Source organism: Fusarium vanettenii, assembly GCF_000151355.1.
Source record: "Fusarium vanettenii 77-13-4 chromosome 6 genomic scaffold NECHAsca_20_chr6_4_0, whole genome shotgun sequence".
Taxonomy (NCBI): Eukaryota; Fungi; Ascomycota; class Sordariomycetes; order Hypocreales; family Nectriaceae; genus Fusarium; species Fusarium vanettenii.
The window spans coordinates 1,162,196-1,183,695 of NW_003315865.1; the positions used below are offsets into that span (position 1 = coordinate 1,162,196).

Here is a 21,500-nt window from a genome sequence, read left to right on the forward strand (position 1 = left end):
GAATAGTCCAGCCCGTCTTTGCTTCTTTGCTCTCGCCTCGTTATGGAACGGCAGGACCCTAATACTCCCTGCACCCCGCCTGCCGTCATTCGTGAAACTGATTCCCGATCGACTCGTCCATCACTATCGTCATCGCCCTCGGCCTTTACGCTTACACAAGCTCACCAGCGCCGCTCGACGACACCCATCTCCTCTCGCCCACCGACGCCGGCGAGCAACACATCTACGCCTGCAGCACCAGGTCGAAGCCCGCTCTGGACATCAGAGCCCACTCTTCGATTCCCTCGCCCACAAGGCAGCCGGCACCTCGCCAACTGGATCTCGTCCAGCAACCCCGACATCATGCGTGTCACAACCACATCCGAGGACATCGGCTTGTCCGAGTCCACATATGAACTAATCTCGGGCACCGACACCGAGTCCCAAGACGGCAACTATACCGGCTCTATCAGCGAGTCCGTCGGCTCCCTCGACTTCCACCGTCCCGACGACGTACACAGCTTCGCCGGCACCGAGCAGACCAACGATGACGAATCACTTGCCGATGAATATGAGCCTCTTTCTCAGCCCTCCCAACAGGGCTCCGAGGAAGGTCCCGACACCACCACCGCCGCGCAGACCTCGCCACAAGAACAGAGCTGGGCAACTGTTGTCAAGAACGGGGCGCATCCCGAAGTTGAACAGGAGCCTGAGCCCCAACACCAACCCGAACCCGAGGTCAACGCCGAATCCGAGTCCGAATCAGAGGACGAGGCCCTCTCAAGAACATCTCTTGACTATACCCAGCAGAGCCTCAAGGCTCCGTCGATTCCCACACCCGACGCTAGCAACATCATGGAACCACCTTCTCCAGATGATATCGAGGAGGATGCAGACACTAAGCGGGCAAGATTCCACACATGGCTCAGCGGCGTACAGGCCACAGAGGCCCGCCCTTGGCAGTCAGTACTGGATGCTGCAAGTTCGGCACTTCCAGGCCTGCTCTTTGCCCTTGTCCTGGCGGCTTTGATCCCCGTCTTCTTCTCCCCACCTTGCAACACTGCGGCACCCCACACCCCCGCAGCCACTTCCGCTCTCACGACAGCCCCCACTCCCTTGTCCTTTACTTCAAGAGCCTCGTCGTCAACGTCCAGAGTCCAGCCCACATCGACTCGGGTGGCCGAGCTGTTCCCGCTTGAGAACATCCAGCCCAACAATTGGCGCTTCCCGGGCCCAAAACCCGATGTGACCGTCACCAGGCACAGGGGCAACTTCCTTATCCATGTGGCCCAGGATGTCAAGGATTCTTGGCTCTCCAGAAAGTGCCTTCTTTTTACTGCCCAGCGTGGTGAAGAAAATGTCCGGTTTTCTGTCTCGTCTGTCGACGAAGGCCTGCTTCTCAAGTTCCCGAACGAAGAGGCGCACGGCACAGTCAAGGTCGACATCCGTACTACTTGCTGGCCAAGAATTGGCAAGACCCTTCGGATCACCTTTGAGAAGGGCATTATTTCAGAAGCTCTGGAACTATCCAAAGCCTTTGCTCAGAACCTCCCTGAGCTCGTCCCCGCTGCTGCTCAAGAGGCAGAGCGGCGCCTTGAGGGAGCCAAGCGCTCGCTGGAGACAGCAACTGACAACTTCATCATGACATCCGACAGTCTGCTCAAGACTTTCACTGCCAGGTTCCATGAAACACACCGATCTCTTGGTTGGATCAAGAAGGACATTCGAGACCGCGTTAGACTCGCTAAGGAGGACGTCTCAAAGAGGCTCGAGGATGTGGCAGACCAGGTCAAGCAGCATCTTCCCAACACTGACGTTGTACAACAGCAGGCTCGACTGGGCCTACTTGATGCTCAGATCTCGGCCAAGCTTTGGTGGCTGAAGCTGACAGCCGGCAACGACGAGCATACTCGATACCAGCTCAAGGCCAAGGAGTTCATGGCCAGAAAGCTGGCCGAAATCAAGAACCGCCGAAAGCTCGCGCACGAAACGACGAAGCAAAAGGCCTACGAGCCTCTTTGGGCCAAGATGCTTGGTGGCACTCGATGAGAAGGGGAGGCCTCGACGGTAGAAGGGGGCATGATTCTTGCAAATTTGTGGCGTAGAGGTTTTCTCGGTCATTTCGTCGTTATTGTTATGTTTTTGCGAGCACCTTTGTGTGAGGGCCGGAACCTGGGTTGGCAATATTGAGGTATGGGTCAAGGCTAGGTACTGGACTGGAGTTCGTGGGCACTCATACCGTCATGTAGAGGTGCTTTTTGTTGTTTTAGTTTCTTTCGGTGGCCTCTCTTCTCCTTTATTTTACGGTATTCGATGGTCTCATGATTCCCCCTGCTGCCAGTCTCAGCGTGCATTTCGTCTTGGGCTATGCTGCGACTACCTGGGGGTAGAGGCTAGTCGTTTAATGGGCAAGATCAAGAAGGATAAATGATTAAAATTGGGAGGGCCAAAATGTTGGGTGGAGGATGGAAATGAGCCATCGTGCCAGTTCCCTAGCAACGCAACTAACAAAGACACTGTTGTGGAGGTGAAGATAGGGTCTTGGAACCGTTGAGGAATGGGAGAGTCAGTATTTCTCGAGACAGAAATGTCTTGGATAGGTAGTTCAAGAAGATGTAGTCTTCCAAGTCTACATACTATAAAACCCTCGATTTTTAACAAAATCCTTGTATGACAACCCAATATCAATCAATATCCATGCATGTTTGTGTCGAAGCAGTTCGAACATCAAGGTCTTCACGTGCTCCACCAATGCACTAGCACAACAGGGAACCCCACAGGCAATTTTGGGCTCGCCCGTCTGCCTGATGAGCACCTAATGGCCAGAATGTACCTACCCAGCATGAATTTGCTTGAAAGTGACCTCTGTGTAGCGCATGGATCTATCTCCTCCCCAATCACAGGCTGGCATTGTTGACCTTTGCAGTGAGCACAGCAGCACAGAATGGGAAAAAGGAGGGGCACTCGACGGTGGTGGGCGTGGGCGGCGGCCTGACATAGAAGGTACCTAAGGTAGGTAGCGAGAAAACAAATCACCAGACTTTGACCGCACCCAAAACGCAACCCACTTCCACCATCTACCAGACATCACCACCGCATCTTTCAGTTATCTCTGACCCCCCGAGCGCCACTCGTCGTTCTCAGCTAGCATTTGCATATTCGCGTTCTGCTTCTCCGGTAAGTCCCCCGAGTGCCTTTTATTCTATCCTCTTTTTCGCCTGTTTCCCTCCCGCGTTGCTGGGGAGCACGGATGGATCTGAACCCCTCCCCGCCAAAACAGGGAGAGGAGGGGTAAAACCATGACTGGGGTTTTTGGACAAAAAAAAGTTGCTGACGTCTGAGGGGCAACAGTTTTTCCCAGTCTACAATCTCGACCGAACAAACAACCGCCAATATGTCTGCTTCCGAGCCCACTGAGCCCAAGGTCGAGGAGACCAAGGTTGAGGAGACTAAGCCTGAGGAGACCAAGCCCGAGGTCGCCCCTGCCGCTGAGGCTGAGGGCAGCGCCGACAAGCCCGTGACGTCCTCGTCCGTGTTCTCCATGTTTGGTGGTGGCGCCAAGAAGGAGAAGAAGGACGAGGATGAGGATCGCGGCGATAACTCGGGCAGCGCCAAGGCCCAGCGAGAGGCCAAGGGTGATGTATGTTGTTTTCGGACCCCAGCTGAGCTGCGTTCCTCGTCACCATTCCGGTGCTAACGTGTTTTTGCTCTTATAGGAGGATGCCCCCGAGTCCGAGGATGTCCACTTCGAGCCCGTCATCAAGCTGACCGAGAAGGTCGAGACCAAGACCAACGAGGAGGCCGAGGAGCAAACCTTCAAGATGCGCGCCAAGCTCTTCAAGTTCGTCAAGGAGAGCAGCGAGTGGAAGGAGCGTGGTACCGGTGACGTCCGCCTGCTCAAGCACAAGGAGAACGGCAAGACCCGACTCGTCATGCGCCGAGACAAGACCCTCAAGGTCTGCGCCAACCACTACATCGTGCCCGAGATGAAGCTCTCCCCCAACGTTGGCTCCGACCGCAGCTGGGTGTGGAACGCCGCCGCCGATGTCAGCGAGGGCGAGCCCGAGGCTGTTACCCTGGCTATTCGATTCGCCAACTCTGAGAGTATGTGCTCGACCTGATATCTGTGGTCAAGAACTTGTTGCTAACACATCTACAGACGCCAACCTCTTCAAGGACTCTTTCATGAAGGCCCAGAAGGAGAACGAGGAGATCTTCAACAAGGCTCAGGAGGCCGAGGCTCCCGCTTCTTAAGGAGCCTCCCATTTACTCCCTTCCCCTCCCCTTCCCCCTTCACGGCCGGCCCAGACACCATAGAGGATACACACTCGCTTGTAGTCCCAAATGGCTGAGGCCGGCTTTGCTCTGAACCCCCCAGACACATCACAACATCAAAGAACCCCTTCACATTGTCGTGGGCTATTGACCCATCGACTTCGCATACCATACACACGCACACGCAACACCCCATCACAACGCGCAAAGCACTACGCCACCGAATTCTCAACCTGTTCTGGCATCGATGAACAGAGTATGCTGGGGAGTGGAAAGGCGAGGTGGGCATCTCTGAAGCTCTCACCTCGAGGCGGGTTTGGTGGATGGATGGATAGCAAACATTGTAGGAGCATTCAAATCACATAGCACCCTCAGTTGAAAGAAGTAAAAGAAAAAAATTCGATAGACCCTTGTGATGCCCACTTGTGAGCTATGTAATTGCATTGAAGTTGACTCTAGGAGAGGTTGGAGAATTGGTCTGGTTCGTGCGGGTTTGGCTGGTGTGGCTGAAGCGTGGCTGACAAGAACTGCTCGGTCAGTGAAGTCTCAGCTCAGCTGGCTTGCGGTATGACGACTTTGACCAAGTGAGTGGAAGCCTGGACAGAGGAACTGAATCATGCACGCTGAGCTGTGTCATGAAGTCCGGCATATGCATCTACCTGCCTCTTGGACGAGCAACCAAGCTGGCTAGGCCTCTGCTTGTATTCGCGTATTGGGAGTCTCGTGGTGACTTGAAAGGGGGATCCAGAGCTGCAGTCTTACAAAGAAAGGAACAGGCAGGTAGGCACCCGTTCGTTCGCCTTGAGACGGGATTTGATAGCCATCCCGTCTGGTCAGGAAAAAAAAAAAAAAAAGAACCTTGACATCTGCCACGCCTCGTTCACGTCACCGTTCCGATGGATGGGACAGCTGCCCTGTTCCCCTGCGTCAAGCCTAGTGACGAGGATGCGTAGTGGAGCAGCGACCTGAACCCAAAGCGTCCAGCCCAGCCCCCTAGGGCCATCGTGTCTTGGAGTGCCCATCGTCCCGTCGTGTCGTCAGTTGGTCCAATGTGCTGTGCTGTGCTGCGCTGTGCCCTGAAGTGCTTCCACTAGACGCTCAGCAGCGACAAACATCAGGTCCAGTCCATCGCTGGTCTTACTTCCTGTTCCCGTCCATTGCCCACGTCGACCCTCCTCAGCCTCATCAAAGGAAACCAGAGTCTTCCCCCCCAATCCCGCTTGGGCATTTTCTGTTCCCCTTGCCTCGTCTTTTCTCTCTTCTTCTTCTCCCTCTAGCCCCTGTCCTGGCATCCATCGCCCGCAAAACATCAACCCCCTTGCTACCCGACCTGACGCTTCACTCCCCGTGCCATCTTTTCTTAGCTGACTGACCTGTGCTGGGCTTGAAAGGCCTGCCTGTCCGTCTGCCTGCCTCACACGCGCCGGGGCGCTCTTGCTTGCCTCCCCCCCCCGTCCAGCCGACTCTTCCGCCTCCGCTTTCCGCCGCCTCAGCCAGCCAGCCAGCCGGCCAGCACTGACACTGTACCTTGGCCTGGCATTTTGTCCCCCTTGTAATTCTCTCTCCCACCTTGTTGTGTGTCCCGTCTTGTCTGTGTGTCCAATCCTTCCTCATTCTTGATCAAAACACCCCCCGGAGAATATCGACGACGCTCCGTTTGGCTTTTTTTTTGTGTGTCAGAGTATCTAAAGGCGAGAACGAGATCGGAGGAAAATATGCTTGTTGAGGTGAGTCTGAAAATCCAATTGCTCGACCCCGTGGATATTGTCCGATTTTTTGCCCCCCAAGCCGCCTCCGTCGTCCTTGTTCCTTTGCCCTCCGCGTGTTGTTGTTTGGTTTCTGGTCATCCTTTTTTCGCTTTCGCTTTCTTTTCTGATGGGGTTGGATGCTTTGGTTCGTTCCTCGGTGATTCACCGGCCTTGAGCGCGTGTGCTCTCGCGCGCCGCACGAACGAGGCTCTGTCGGGAGGGTTGCCAGTGGTCTGCCGGTGACGGGATGGACGTTGCGCGTGTTGGGGTCGGACAGCGAGAAACAGCTGGCCATGATGGCTTCGACCGCTGGTTCCTAGTGGCAAGCTCCCGACACTGTCCACCTCGAGTGTGAGGTTGCCCTTGCCTTTCCCGTTTGCTCTGCTCCTATTGTGTTTCGTTTGTTGTGCGAGCCGCAGCTTCACCCAGACTCTTCTTCATCACCCTTGCGGCCATCGCTCTTGTTTCCTTTGCCTTTACCAACATCATCGTCACCCTTAACGCCAGCGCGTTTCTTCTCTTTTCTCTTTCCCACCAAGCACTTGTGTTACTGTGCGACTCTGCCGCCATCTCCAGTCTGCTGCTTCTTGCCTTGCCCCGTATCTACACACGCCCTCGCGGTGGTTTGCGCGCCGACCCGCAGACCGCATCGCACCCTGCGCTTCTCAGCCAAGATGCCTTCACGAAACCACCAAACTACGCCGCGCAGGATCAAATTTAGGAAGACTGCTAATGACATCCAGCGTAAAATCAAAGTTGTCACCGAACAACATGTCATGTGAGTTTGGTCTCTTCTGGTCGTGTAGCTGGCTCCCCGCCTATTCGACCCAGTCGCATGCCGTTTCTGGTGGCACTCTGGTTCGGATGAGGCGAGATCTTGAGGCGCACAAGACTAACAGCGCCGCCTGTAGCGACAAGCCCTCGCCTATGGAGGCATTCCCCATGCGAGAATGGAGCTTGAAGATCTTCCTGCTGGACGAGGATGGCAACGAGCGACCTGCCGATGTCTTCAACAAGGTTGTCTACAACCTGCACCCCACCTTTGAGAATCCCGTTCAGAGTATGAATCCCCTCCTGGCTATTCGTTTGGCCTTTTCTCGGCTATTGAAGTAGTGGGACTAACGGAATGCGTTTGCCTTGTAGCGTTCACCAAGGCTCCCTTCACGTGTCAGAATGAGGGTTGGGGCGAGTTCGAGATTAGCATCGATTGCTACACCACGGAGAAGACCAAGCTGGCTCCCATCATCCAAGACCTCAACTTTCAAAAGAACAAGTACGATGTGACGCACACCGTCGTGTTCAAGAACCCCTCCCAGAACTTGCAGGAGCGCCTGCGAGAGACGGGTCCTCTTCCCACGGATGACGATCATCGACCCAAGAAGAAGGGACTCGCAACCAAGAAGAGTGCTCAGAAGTACGACTACGAGAAGATCGCTGAAGCACTGGAGAAGCTTGAGGAGGAAGATTTGCTGCGCGTTATCCAGCTCATCAACGAGAACAAGGGTCCAGACACCTACATAAGAAGTGATGTAGAGGGTGAGTCTTCCTATGCATCTCCAATTCACCAGACAGCTATTCCCCACCCCACTTCCCTCAACCGTCGTTTGTTGCGTTTTCCAGGAAATTGATGAATCCGGTGGGCTAATAGTGGATGATTTGACTAAAGCCGGAGAGTTTTCGATTGATCTCTACACGATGCCGGACATTCTGACAACGAAGCTGTGGGATCACCTCGTAAGTATTTCTACTTGATTGCAATTTCTTTCGGCTCGGTTGGTGACTGACATCTCTCCCCCGCCAACAGTCCAAGAAGGGCCTCGTCAGCTAGAGGCTCGCTCTCAAGTCTTAGTGTCGCACCCTACTGTTGCTTTGGCGACAACTGGGCCTACGATTGGCGCTGGAAAACTGCAAAGGGATCCGTGGTTTAGGAAAAATGACGAGTAATGAGCATGGGTGGTCGAAGTGGAAGCGAGAGGAAACCGAAGGAACGATACTTTGATGGTCGGAACGTGGACTTACATGGACCAAGGATGGCTGGACGGCCTCGACGGAGCAGCTTGGAGTTTTGGATCTCAAGCTTCCTCTCCGCACCATGACCTTTCACAGAAGATGTAAATCTTTAACAGCAAAGCACGGGAGCAAAATGATGTTACCGAAGGACGTTGAACCATACGAGCCGGAGAAGTTGTGTGTGAGTGGAATTGGCCAATGACACGAGGTCTTGGCCCGTCTCGGCTGGCCACGTTCGGGGCCGTATTTTGGACCGACGGGCCCAGATGGATCAACAAGGCGGGAATCGGCGTCTCACCGGATCGGAAGTGGTGTATCGGCGCGGCATGTGGTCTGGGGTCCAGGGGCCGGTGCTAGGAAGATGGGTATCGAACCCGACTGGCTGACTGGGGGTGAGGAAGCTTGTAGTTTTTGAGTCTTATATCATTGTTTGGGGAGATGGAAGCACGGATGACAGATGGTGTGTGTATTATGAGGTCTTAGAGGACAATTCTATCAATGTATTTGATACTTGCGAAAGTTGATGTTGAATCTTGGGTGATGGATGAATGATGTGATAATGGGCATGATGTTACTGGAACCAAGTTGAGCTGCCCTGCGAGTAGTGTTGCGTGGCAGACATGGCCTGATGCATGTGTACTGCCTGTTTACTTAAGATGGGGGCCAAGTTACGTGACACTTGGCTGGAGGTTCTGACTTTCATCGAGGTAGCTATTTCAGGCTCTCGATTTTCACGATTCTAGTCAACAGTACCCTCAAGTCGAGATTCTATCCCCTGCTTCTACGGACCAACTGCCGGTCCGGCTGGACTTCTCCCATCCGTGGCGGCGGCGGCATGGCTGGGGCTTCGACTCTGGAGGCACGGGGAGATTACCACCCGCCGCGTGAGCCGCATCGGCACTTGTGGCACCAAGCATGTAGGTATCACGGAGGAGGCGGTCTTCAATGTCACGTTCGGCACTAGTGGAGTGTTTGGGACTCGGTAAGCACGGGTTCTTCGGCAGTGATGGGGGGAGGGGGAGGATCTCGAGCAGGGGTGTGCGAAAGAGATTGTGGGGGAAGTGAGAGAGAGACGGACGAGGTCTACTGGGCAAGTTTGCGACCGCTTTGTCCAAGGGAAGACTCCGCTTGAGTGCGTTTGTGTTTACGTACGCGGACAAGGGACGAGATCCGGGGCTGCCTGTGCTCTTACATGGATTGGATATGGAGAGGTGAGGAGAGGGAAAGGCGTGGTAGAGGGAAGCATGGGTATTTGGAATTCGGGGAGTCAGCCATGGTTTTGGTTGCTGCAATGTATATGTCCCCTGTCTGGTTCAAGATAAGAGCCTCTTGGCCCTACGGAGAGTTGTGGGTTGTGGTATCTCCGGGCCGGGACCGGGACCGGAAATCTCGGAGAACGGAGGATATTGGCGGAGGAGTTGGGTTGGATTGTTGGATGTGCGTGACGTATGGCGAATGCGAGCAAAGACGTTGTGTCTTTTTTCTAGAGAGTGTGTGTGGGCATCAAGGAAGGATGCGGCGTGCCATGGATGCAAGAGCAGGTACCGACAAGAAATGAGGCGGCTGATGGATAGTGTGCCATTGACGAATGAGATGATGGACCAGCCGCCCCGGAATTTTTATCTAAACCTCCATCTGCGGGGTTGGCGAGGTTGGAACATGTTGTTCCTTTTCTTCTACCCCGGATGGAAGTGGGAAAGAATGCCATCATGGGAGCAAGGATAACCGGTCTGTGCGGTGAAGGGACAGTCTTTTGTCCCTTTTGACAAGGATTTCGAAGCCGCCGTTTCTCGAGTTTTACGTATACTAACGTTCAGCAGTATGTAATGTACGTAAGAGTCAACCAAAGATGGAGGGGGGCGCAAGAGAAGAGATGGAGATGGAGATGGAGGCGTTGACAACGTGACCAGCGCCTCGGGGTTGATGATTGGCTCGTGCGGGTGAGGATGAGAGGGGCGGAGGGGGGCCTGTCAAAGAGGTGCCGCTTTGCAGATCAAGAGGCGAGGGGAGGGGAGCTTTTTGTCGGTGGGAAAAGGTGATGGCTGGCGATGTTGAATATCATGAGGAATTGATGATGATTCTTGTAAGAAACACATCAACTCGGTTATCAAGAGACTTTAATACCATCTACACTTGTGTTGATGATATCTTTCCTTTCTTTTTTTCTCCCGAGCTGACTCCTGCACGAGATTGGATCTCTGGTCCTTGCTCCCCTCGATCGCCTGCAGCAAGGACCCAGACACGCAGTGCGTCGCAGCGAACAGCGATATCAAGGTCTCCATGGCCCGTGTGAGCCAATGGGACCTCATTTTACTTATCGAGTTGCCTCTCTTGGGATAAGCCAGACTCGGCGGGAACTTCTTTTTTTTTTTCTTCTCTTCCCCCTGTGTCACGATTTTTTTCTTCTAGTGGCCCTTTTGGATATTAATGATAAGAGAGGAGTAGGGGGAGTGTACATGTTGTTCTTTTCTTCTCGTCGTACAATTGCGGCACGGGACTCGCTAGGCTGTGATGGACCATGACCTTGCCTTTGCCCTGCCTCAAGTCAAACTGGAACCTCGATCCCAAGACCGCCTCCAATCGCCCGCTGTCCTTTCAGCATCACATTATCAAGTCGTCACCTGACACCCCGTGTGCTGGTTACGCTTCCCAACTTCTTCCCCCTCCTACATCATCGTCATCATCATTGTCATTTGGTACACGCCCCCTGGCCATTGTTTGACGAGGCCAAGTTGCCATTGTGATTGGTACGTTCACCCCTCGAGTACACCTGGCGGTTGGGTGCCTTTGCCTGTTGACGCTCACAAAGCATAGGTACTACCACGCCTCTCTCTCTGGATTGCTCAGCACCTCAACGGGTCGTTGCAATCAAAGTCCGCCTCACCCCCCCACCAACCTACTTACTGTACCTTTCCCCTCCCGTCCCCGTCTTTGACAACACGGAATGAAAAAATCTCTGTTGTTCACAACGTCCAGACCCCAGAGCTTGTGCTAGCTCTTTTCTTAGTAGCGCCTCTAGAACGTCTCATTTTGGGGACGACAAGGTCCTTGCGTCTTGTCTTACGTTTCTAACCAACAAGGCCTCGGCTGCGCTGCGAACAAACCACCCACACTCATCCAATCGAGTCCGTCCTTTGACCTCTTGTTCCCCCTCCCTTGTTCCCCTTCTTTCTCAAGCTTCCCCCCGCAAGAACAACCCTCGAACAACACAAAAGAAGGGTACGTACCGCACCGTCCGCGCGCCAACCTCGACTCCATCTGCTCACCCAACCCAGCGGGCCAGCGACTCCAAAAGGACTGCTCTCCCCCCAGTTCCGCTTCTCCTCGGCCCACGTCTTTTCCTTTGGCCTTGCTCAACCGCAGCAAACCGAACCGAACCTCGACATCGCTCCCCCAATCGCCCTTATCGCTCTATCGCTACCACCCTCCCCAACCACTACGCTCGCCAGCTTGTCGCTGAGCTGCCTGCCGCCCAGCACGGCGACTACGCTTCTCCTCGGCGCCGTTGAGCTGCCGCACAACCCAAACCGTGCCCGTCTGCACTCCTCCGATCCCACCGTGTCTGACCCCCCACCGCCGCGCTCCGCTCCGTTGCCTCCGTCCCCGAGACCGTGAACTGCCCGAAGCCTCGACTTCCGGTCCGACACTTTTCGACAGGACACACGAGTTACCATGGCCCCGTACGGTGCCACTCAGCCGGCATCCGGGGCCTCCGAATCCAGTCCCGCTGGCTCGACTATCACGGCCGGCCAGCAGCAGACCCCCGCGCAGTCGGCTGCGAACCAGAACCAGAATGGCCAGCATAAACGCGTTTACCAGGCCTGCATCCCCTGCCGCAGACGCAAAGTCCGTTGCGACCTCGGCAGTGTCGATAACCCGCATGACCCGCCATGCGTGCGCTGCCGACGGGAGAGCAAGGAATGCTTCTTCAGCGCAACGCGTCGCAAGCGCAAGACCGAGGACGACGGCAGTGATGCCGACGAGTATATCATTCGGAATGGCCGCAAGCGTCTTCACGTCAGCGGGAGCCCCCCTCCATTTGTCGAACGCCGCGCTTATAGCAATGTGCCGCTGACGCCCGGCGGCTCTCATGGGCGTAACCAGCCTCTACGCCGACCGGACGGCTCTAGGGGTCTCCGCACCAGGAGGAGTAGCGAGTTTGGAGGGGATGGCGACGCGAACCAGACACTCGAGAATTTTGAGGCCCAAACTGTGATGCGGCGGGGTGTGTTTGGCCCGCAGGATGCCCTTGACCTGCTCTATAAGGCGGCTACGGACAGGTACGTTACCCCGGCCCCCATCGGCTTCTTGACCATAAGGATCTCCTTCCTGTTTCCGCTTCTTGACCCCCCCTCGCATTCTATCGGTCCAAGCATCAGCTACTAACATGGAACAGTCCTGCGATGGAACATGAACGCAGAGAGAGCTCTTCATCAGCTCGTCCTCCTCCCCCTCAGCCTCCTCACGACCCTTACAACTACCCCAGCAATCACAGACAGGCCTCGAGGCCTCCTCAGATGGAGCAGCCCATCGATCCTGAGCTGTCACGGCCTGAGCTGAGCTCACAGCCCGGGTATGTCGAGGCCATCAAGGCATGGCAGCGTTTCCGCTTCGTCCGTGCTGGCTGGTTCACGGCGCTCGAGGCGATCGAGTACATCGACTAGTAAGTTGAACCTCACTGACTTCTATTCAATACATGCTAACTTGACTAGCTACTACAAATACCTTTCCCCTTTGACACCCATCTCGCCACCGACATTCAGCAATCCCGCCTCTCATGTCACCTTGCTCTATGAAGAACCTATCCTCACAGTCACCCTTCTCACGATCGCATCGCGATACCGGAAAATGCCGGGTACTGGCGGACATTGTCGATCACACGCCATCCACGAACAGCTCTGGATGTACCTGCGCGGCATGATCGAGCGGTGTCTATGGGGTCAAGAGGCATTCGGAGGCGGATTCTGCGTCCCACCCAGTGCCAGCGCCATCTTTGACGAGAGTCAGACCAGTAGTACAGCGCCTTGGCGTGGATTGCGCAAGGGCAGTCTGCGGACATTAGGAACAATCGAGTCATTGATGATCCTGACAGAGTGGCATCCACGGGCACTACACTTCCCACCTACCGAAGCCACTGACGAGTTGGTTCTGCCCATGGAGAGCGGGTATCAGCCCATCACGGCCGCCGATGAAGACCCGAGCAAGACCCTAGGCCATGGCTTTGGTGGCAAGCGAATCGAGAGCTGGCTCGAGCCTGCATGGAGAAGTGATCGGATGTGCTGGATGCTGCTCAGTACCGCCAACGGACTTGCATACGAACTGGGTGTCTTTGATGATATTGACGAGCTACTCAAGGACGACGCCATCACGCGCCCTGAGTACAAGGAGGAAACATATCGACAACGAGCTTTCCGAATCAAGCGGCTGCTACTCATCTACACGACACAGCTGGCTGGACGCCTCGGCTGGACCAACATGGCACCGTCTCAACTCCGAACAAAGGACCCTGCCATCCGCCGACAACGGCCTGTGTCACATGAAGGCACTACGCCAGGGACGAACCCCTCGTCTCTGTCCAATGCCTTCAACTACGTTCCAGACCTGGACCTCGACGACCAGATCATCCACTGCTGGGCGGGAATCAGCCATCTTATGGAGATGGGTAATGAGAGGATCTTCCGTTCCCGGAAGCACACGACGACTATCATTCAAAATGGCAAATACGTCGACATCCTCAAAGATTTTGCGCCCCTGCTACGTGACTGGTGGAGGGAGTTTGAGCTGTTCACACTGCCCGAGTTCATACGCCATATCTTGACCATCGAGTACGAGTATGTACGCATCTACATCAACTCGCTCTCGCTGCAAGCTGTTGTCGAGCGCTGCACAAATCAAGCCGGAGTGACGGCGAACTCGAACCACCACGCTGCACAAAACGGACACCCACAGTTGTCGCCTCAGACCATGATTAACTATGGGAAGCTACCGCTAGGACAGCTTGGTGGTTTCACTTCGCATGACCAGGAATACATCCGTGAGGTGGTTGAGGGAAGTCGAAATCTCCTCCGCACAGTTGTCGAAGGCCTGCTACCTGGAGACTATCTCAAGCACGCCCCTGTCCGAACATACTTCCGTATCATTAGTGGTGCTATGTTCCTGCTCAAGACCTTTGCGCTCGGTGCCCCTCGATCAGACGTCCGAATGAGCATAGAATTGATGGATTCAACGGTCGAGGCGCTCCGCAACTGCGTTGTAGACGATGTGCATTTGGGTATCCGGTTTGCAGATCTGCTCGACTCTTTGACGAGCCGTCTTCGAAACCGCTTCATCCAGGCGCCTACGATGCAGCAAGCTTCAGGCAAGGGTCAGAGTCCTGTCCCTGAGACAGGAATAAATGGCGAAGGCGAGGGTATTGGCATGGATGGCGAGGACGGTACAAACTGGGTCGGAGGTCACGCCCAACGACTCCGAGATGGGCTTAACGGAAACCGTAAGTTACATTAGTTGCTGATATTGAAACATGCTAACAAGCTCCACGTAGACCGACCTCACTCACCTACACATGAAGCCAACAACATTTCGGCCACACCGTTTGATCTCTCGACGCAGAACTTTCCCTATCCCGGCAACGCCTCTCTCGGCCCGTCAACACCTAATGTCGTCGAGAGCGCAGTGGCAAATATGGATGTCAGCCTCTTCGAGGACTGGAACAACCAGGGCAACGAGATGTGGTATCTCCCCCCCGGACCAGCCTTCTTCCAGAACGTCGAGAACACGTCGGTCGCTATGGGCCCCGAGGGAGTGAACGTAGGAGGACTCGACCTGCTCGAGTACATGGCCATGGACCCCTCTCAGTTCCCCGGTCTAGATCCGTCTGGTCCACCGACGAGCAACCCGTAGACATGACCAGCAGTGCAAATATCCACCCCGAGTTTCGACCTTTTTTTCGCATGACCTATTCTTATCGGCCGGTTATTTTCCTTGATCGACATGAACGAGTCTTTCAGCAGTCGCCACGATGGTGATTCCAGTTTATTCATGTTTCTTTTCTCTTTACATATATTCTATCCCTCGTTGGAAGTCACCAACCAGGAATTAAAAATCGGCGGGGCATCGGCTTGGACGATGGCAGCAGTATTGTCACTATTACAGAACTCAAAACGAGGGTCAAAGGATAGCTCGGGGACGATGGATCATAGGAGAAGGAGCTTATATGAAGTTGTCAAGGAAAAGAGAACGAGGATGAAAACGTACGCAAGGTTCAAAAGATGACATGGCCAGCAAGAGGATGGCCCCTTGCCAAATGAACCAGTTCAAGGAGGTTGAAACGCGTGGAAAGCATCAAGTATTGAACGGCCGAGTGTGAGAAGACAAAAACAGACAAAAACGTAGATAAGAGCAAAAATATTCAAAATGTTTTCTCAACTTGTTTCCAGTGCCAGATTCCATAAGTCTACTCAGCATCTCACACTTGCACCATGGGTCATCAACATTGCAGATATTGAACTTTGAATCAGTCTTTTTTGCTTCTGCCTCTCGCTCTCTGCGCTTTTTGTATTCTACTCCTCCATAATCATCATCATCCACCGCTTTCTCTCAATCCTTTATAACAAAAGACGAAATCTCTTTGATCCGCCCTATCCAACACCCGCCCAGCTTGGCAGGCCCCTTGCCTTCCTCGGAGTAGACGAAGGAAACACAGAGGGTGTGTTATTTTTAAAAACTATGAATAAAAGAGACAGTAACAAAGTGTAGAAGAAGAGAAAAAAAAAGACAAGGCTAGTTTTAGAAGGGAATAAAGAAGAAGAAAAAAGGAAGAAATAGAAAGCCGTAGAAGCTAGAGAATGGGGTAGTAGTGGTATCATGCGTACATAGATGAAAAAACATTTGTGTGTAAACGAGGACAAATGGAGGGAGAAAGGTTACGAGGTCCTATGGTGGTGTTTTGTTTCAAGGGAAGATGATGGTGTGTGTGGGTGTTCCTGTACGGCATCAACACAGTTGAGCTCTGGTGTTTTGACAAGTCCAGAATGACAAGGAAAGCATCTCGTGCTTTCGAGAGGGCGAGTTACAAGCCCCCGTGGTGTTTTACGTTGTTGATACATTGTGAGACCAAGGCTAGGAAAAGTTGATTGAGTGTCGTGAGGCCGTTAATCGCTGCACATAGAGGACGGAGTTTGTTACTATGGCCGGTGGCCGAGTATATGTAACGGTGAAGATCGACGGACGGATGATAGAAGCCGGGGCTTGGGGTTGAGGATATACACAGGAGCTCCTTTTCAGAAGGCCCCAGTTGGGACCATGAGGAAATTATAGTCCAAAGGTGACGGCATGGCTAGCGTGAGCGTCCCGCAGAACTGTTAAGCTCGTTAGTATGTGAATAATTCAGATAGTAGTTGGTGATACTCACTGTCGAGGACCTTGACCTGTCCGGCGCGGTCCATACAGGCAAGCTGCACGCCGCTTCCCTCAATAAGGTCAAGAACAACGCTGTGAGGCAGCTCCTGCACCTCAACATCGGGGATGTAGGGGGTTCGGAACTCGCTCAGGTGGTAGCGCTTGGTACCCTGAGCAGCGCGGCCACTTTGGCCAGGGAGGGCGCTCAGGATGAGGAAACCCTGGGAGTCAAGGCACATGTTGCGTCGCTTCCAGAGGAGGTTGTCAGGGAACTGCACGTTGACGTCGCCCATGTACGAGACGATCGATGGTGGGCCAGTGGTTGCTGGCCGGGGAGGCTCGGGCACCTCCTCCTGGACAGTAGGGGAGAGGACGGTAGGGGGGGTGGTCTTGCCGCGCGAACTGGAGAGGGATGAGAGTCGGCGCATGAAGCGAGCAGCGCGAGACTTGGACTTGTCACTGTTGGACTTGGTCTCGTCGCCTGAAGCGGAGCTCTCGGTCGTGGCCGAGGGCGACAGCACGTTCTCCCTGTCCCGGCTGAAAGACGATCGACGGCTGCTGATGGACAGTCGCTTGTGGTGTGTCGATGGGGGTCGGGTGGGTGAGCGAGAAGCAGCCGAACCGGGAAGAGCATCGCTCGAGGGCGAGGTCAGCGACTTTCGACGGTCGTTGATAAAGTCCTTGACGACAGTAAGAGAGGATCGTCGGGACTTGCTATCCTTGCTGCGGTTCCGCGACTCAGACCTCCGTCCCTCCTTGGACATGCGCCGCTCCAAGAGGGTCTCCTTAGGCATCTCAAGGGCCGCAGGTGTCCAGACGGGGGCCGACTTTTGGTGGTCAACTAAGAGAGGAGACTGCTTAAGCTCCACGGGGTTGTACTCAGACGGGTCCTTGGGTGGCTCCATGGCCTTGGCCGTGTTCTGACTCGGATCTCGGACGATCTTAGCAGTCACTGAGATAGACTCTGGGCCCCTCGTGCTTCCTGGGGAACCACCACTCTCCGTTACCACCGGCTCGAACATGGACAACCGGCTAGCAACCGAGTTGGACCGCTCCCGGCGTGTCCGTCTCGTCCTCTCTGGGGACTCCTCACGGTCGCCGGATCTCGAGGGCGGTGTTCGGAGGTTCTGGCGGTTGAACGAGTTGGCTCGGTCCGCTACCGACGGCGAGCGTGAAGGTTCTCGGCTCCTCCTCACAGAAAAGAAGGCCGACGAGGGCCGCTCCCGGCTAGCAACGACGGGGTTGGCCTCACCAGAGTGAGCTGAGAGCTTCTCCAGGGCCTTGATGCGCTGAGAAATACTTGATCCCACATTGGACTTCTTGGATAGGTTTGGTCCAACGGGCTGCTGGGCAACCTTATGAAGGTATGCCGCTCCCGAGCTCGCTGACCGAACAGAGCTCTGGGTCACATCGCCAGGGGCGAGGAAGTTCCCACGGACCGGGTTCGAAACAGTCCTGATGATGTGAGGCGACCGATCGCCCTTGGTCGGGCTTGGGAAGACGGGAGTAACAGGGCTCTTGGCGACCAGCATGGGCTTTGCCTCCTGGAGGGTGGCGCTCTGCAGTTCCTCCATCAACGATTCGTCGTCCGACAGGTGACCTGTTTGAGACTCCGGTCGGCTGGTATCGGTGAAAAAGTCGGTGCGGATGGGCTCGATATTGGCGGCCTTGCGCTTCGGCTGCTTTGTCTCAGGCACCTTGGTTGTTTCTGGGGCGACGTCTTGGGTATCAGCCTCCTCCTCAACGTCCTCGGTGACGATGACGGGACTGCTTTCGCGGGCGTTCTGTTCAGGGGCGGGGGCGGTGTTTGTAGATCTCAGGTCTTGGGTCGAGAACTTGGACTTGGGGATCTTGAGGGCGGCGGATGAGGGAGAGAGGGGTTCATCGTCCTTGTTGTTGACATTGGGCGTGGCATTTATGTCGAGCGTGTCTGGAATTTTGCTTGTCTCGGGTTTGCCACTGTTCACCAACGATGCCGTCTGCCGGTCTGGAATGCTGGTGTTAGCCTCAGAGGCCGACTCGGCAGTCGTGCCCTCAGCCTTCTCCTCGGCAACAGGCTGTAATTGTGTGGCGGCAGCTGGTTCTTTGGGTGCATCGTCTTCTGCAGCCACTTCATCATCAATGGCCTTCTCGTCATCGTCGGGCGCATCGTCACTCTTGGGGTGCAGAGTTTCATCGGTGGACTCGGATAGCGAAGATGCTTTTGTAGATATTTCGGGTTCTGAGGATGCAATGACTGGGCTGTCGGGGTGAGAGTCAGTCTGCGTAAGGTCGGACGCCTGGTCCGTGTTCATGGATGCCGAGGAGGCGTTGAGGCCAATGCCAGAGTCCGCGTTGGAAATGGATGGTAGATCCGACTCGATCTCGTTGATGTTCTCGTCCTCAGTGTGTGCCTGGTTCTCCTCGAGCCTCTCCTCCAAGGGTCCGTCCTCGCTGGTAACGGGAGAAGTGACGGGAGAATCAGAGGTGTTCGCCGCCTTGATGGCCAGGTTCTTCTTCTTCTTCTCTCTAAGCTTCATAGCCTTCATAAGTCTCGCCTTCTCAGGCGAAATAGTAGGCTTTGAGGGCAGTGGTGGCGGCATCATGGGCGAGTTGGGAGCAGAAACTCCAGAGCTCGTAGCAGGTCGGGTAAGTTCTGTATGAGCAATCTGCGGCTCCTCCGAAACAGATGTGTCGTTCTCGGTCACAGCGAGGAGCTCTTCGGCATTGGCGGTTTCGTCCTTGCTCTTGTTCCTCTTGGAGCCCTTGCCGAATAGTTTAAGTCCGGAGGGAATCTGAGAAACTGGTCGAAATCCTCCAGCAGTCTGAGGCCTGTTGCCCGTCTCCAGCGACGGGCGCGGGCCTAGCTTCACCTTTGGTTTGCCGTATGTGTATGTTGAATAGGAAAACAATTCAGGCCGGCTTGATTGTGATGACATTCGTCCCGGTCCATCCATCGATTGTGAAGGGGAAACGGGCCTGTCATCCGCGCCAACGAAATTGGGTACCTCAGAGGTTGAGGCAGCCGTGAAATTGCTGGCCTCAGGAGACGCAGCTAGGTCCGAGTTGAGCGTCACGGGCTCCTGGGTTGATTTGGCCGTTTGGGGGCGTTCGTCATCCTGGTCCGCACCGAGCGACTGGCGCTTGTTTGCCCGTTGCTGCTGCTCCTCCTCTTCCTCCTCCGCAATCTCCATTAGGCGTCTCCTGCGCAGCGAACTCGAGGACGACGAGTTAGACCCTGAGGCGGCATGCAGGGAGCATGCAGCCGATAGCTTGGTATCTTTAAGTTCCTTGGCGTCGGCAATCTCGAAGGTGGTATCGTAAGGGGAGAATCGCTCGCAAACGGCGTTGAAATGAACGGCCACGCGTGCTGCAGGCGGATGCAAAGTCAGTATCTCTTGCAGCGAGCGGACAGGCCCACAGGAAGGCGTTTAAAGGGGAACCATGACAGACCTTGGATGAGGCGAGAGCAGTCCTCTGGAAGATACTTGATCAAGACATTTCTCCTCCGATACCTCAAGAAGCCATATAGGGGACTTGTCTCGTCATACTGGGCGACATTGTTGCGCACCTCGACAACACCGCCCGAGCCACGGCTCAACAGTTCGACTTCATCGCGACTCGCGTACTTGAGGAGGAACCTGTAACGAACGCGCAAGATGTGGTCAGCCTCTGGCAACCTGTCTTGTTCTTGGGAAGAGCGACATACCATCCTCCGGGTTCGGCGACGGCGGCCTCGTGGGCTTCCTGGACCTTGGGGTCGTCTAAGCCATTCAGCGACATGGCGCCTCCCGTCGGGTCACAGCCAGGTCGGAAACGAAAGACAGCAGCAGCGTGGGCGACAAGCAGCTAGAGGAGGCTGCTCTTGGACGAAGCTGCGGGGGGATAACCTTTTTTTTTTTAATATTATGAAACGAGGGACGAGCTGCGACGACGGCGGCGGCGGCAATGACAAGATGGAGGTCAAAGACGAAGAACCAGGGGAAGGAAAGAAAAGAGGATGGTCGTTCCGGGGGGAATGTACAAGAGAGAGTAGGTAGTATCGGGGATCCGTCCACGTCTAATTCGGCGTCGGTTTCGAAGTGATGGGATGGGTTGAGCGGTGGGTTCAGTGCGGGTCAAGGGGCGGTAGCACCAGATTTCAGGGGCAAGGCTCGGCCTGGCGACATGGATCTCTCCAGCTCTTGTACCTAACCATGGATTGGCCGGGACAGCATGAGACCTTTTTTTTTTTCGTTGAAGAGCAATAATTGCAATGCTCTGCTCGAGTTTGGGCGGGTTATTTGGTCATTTAGCAAGGAAATTAATTAGATGGGGGACGAGTCCAATAAAGGGATTGGCGGAGGAGAATGATGCGCTTTGTTCCCTCGTAAATAAGGATGGGATGGACGAGGAGGTAGGTTGTGATACCTGGAGTCGTCTTTGTCCCTGGCCAGGTATGGATCGCAATTACCAACAGGTGCTTCTTTCCATCGTCGACCGAGACATGTAATGTCAATCAAAGAGAGAGGAAGAAAAGGAAGGAGAGTAAAAAAACACACGATGCAAAGCAAACATCACACTGCAGGACTCTATTACCTACAAATACATCCATTGACCGATGGATGCAAGCCCACTCGCGAGTAGCTCGAGTGTAATTGCGCGCCATCCTAAAAGGGAGATCCGCGTTGGAATGGAGCGAGCCATTCATAGCAACCTCCGACTCTCTCTCTCACCCATGGACGACCATGAGCCAGCCTTTTAGCCTAGACTCACAAGGATCCCTTGGATGCTACGGAAAAAGTAAATACAGCCAACCGCTTGATCAGAAACGGGAATGGATCGAAACGATGAATAAAAAAGTAAACAAAAACGAACCACTATGGAGATGGAAAAAGAGGATGCAGATAGAAACATTCTCAGCTGCTTCTAGCCTCTCTACCTCTCTGCCTCTACTTCTGCCCCTTGTCGATACTGATGCTGGGGGAGCAGCTAAACAAGACGACGCCCAAGTTGCACAATCTTTAATGTAGAGTTTCCCCTTCATTCTCCCCTCTCGTGCACTCATCAAGGGTCAAGCTTCCATCACACCCTCCCTCTCCCATCTCCAGCAATCAACGTCACAGTTCAGCA

The 21,500-nt window shown here is 54.6% G+C and overlaps 5 protein-coding genes across 5 annotated transcripts; 4 read left to right on the forward strand and 1 right to left on the reverse strand.

Annotated features, from left to right (window-relative positions):
- Positions 1–42: 42 nt before the first annotated feature.
- Positions 43–2,028, forward strand: NECHADRAFT_43320 (uncharacterized protein; the record flags this gene model as incomplete). The annotated part of the gene is made up of 2 exons (XM_003044758.1): positions 43–945; positions 1,180–2,028. 2 exons carry the CDS (start codon positions 43–45, stop codon positions 2,026–2,028), a joined length of 1,752 nt encoding a protein of 583 aa, XP_003044804.1.
- Positions 2,029–3,424: 1,396 nt separating this feature from the next.
- Positions 3,425–4,215, forward strand: NECHADRAFT_19018 (uncharacterized protein; the record flags this gene model as incomplete). Its single annotated transcript, XM_003044759.1, has 3 exons — positions 3,425–3,619; positions 3,696–4,083; positions 4,139–4,215. Coding segments are annotated over 3 exons (660 nt in total), but the record flags the coding sequence as incomplete, so codon positions are not given.
- A 2,461-nt stretch (positions 4,216–6,676) lies between these two features.
- Positions 6,677–7,830, forward strand: YDF2102 (uncharacterized protein; the record flags this gene model as incomplete). Its single annotated transcript, XM_003044760.1, has 5 exons — positions 6,677–6,780; positions 6,914–7,062; positions 7,146–7,538; positions 7,651–7,736; positions 7,807–7,830. 5 exons carry the CDS (start codon positions 6,677–6,679, stop codon positions 7,828–7,830), a joined length of 756 nt encoding a protein of 251 aa, XP_003044806.1.
- A 3,854-nt stretch (positions 7,831–11,684) lies between these two features.
- On the forward strand, positions 11,685–15,435 carry NECHADRAFT_100921 (uncharacterized protein; the record flags this gene model as incomplete). Its single annotated transcript, XM_003044761.1, has 4 exons — positions 11,685–12,292; positions 12,409–12,675; positions 12,725–14,502; positions 14,554–15,435. The coding sequence occupies 4 exons, from the start codon at positions 11,685–11,687 to the stop codon at positions 14,910–14,912; spliced, it is 3,012 nt and encodes a 1,003-aa protein (XP_003044807.1). The 3' UTR covers positions 14,913–15,435.
- Positions 15,436–16,322: 887 nt separating this feature from the next.
- Positions 16,323–20,171, reverse strand: NECHADRAFT_94470 (uncharacterized protein; the record flags this gene model as incomplete). The annotated part of the gene is made up of 5 exons (XM_003045169.1): positions 16,323–16,369; positions 16,423–18,415; positions 18,464–19,758; positions 19,842–20,029; positions 20,098–20,171. The coding sequence occupies 5 exons, from the start codon at positions 20,169–20,171 to the stop codon at positions 16,323–16,325; spliced, it is 3,597 nt and encodes a 1,198-aa protein (XP_003045215.1).
- Between the last annotated feature and the right edge of the window lie 1,329 nt (positions 20,172–21,500).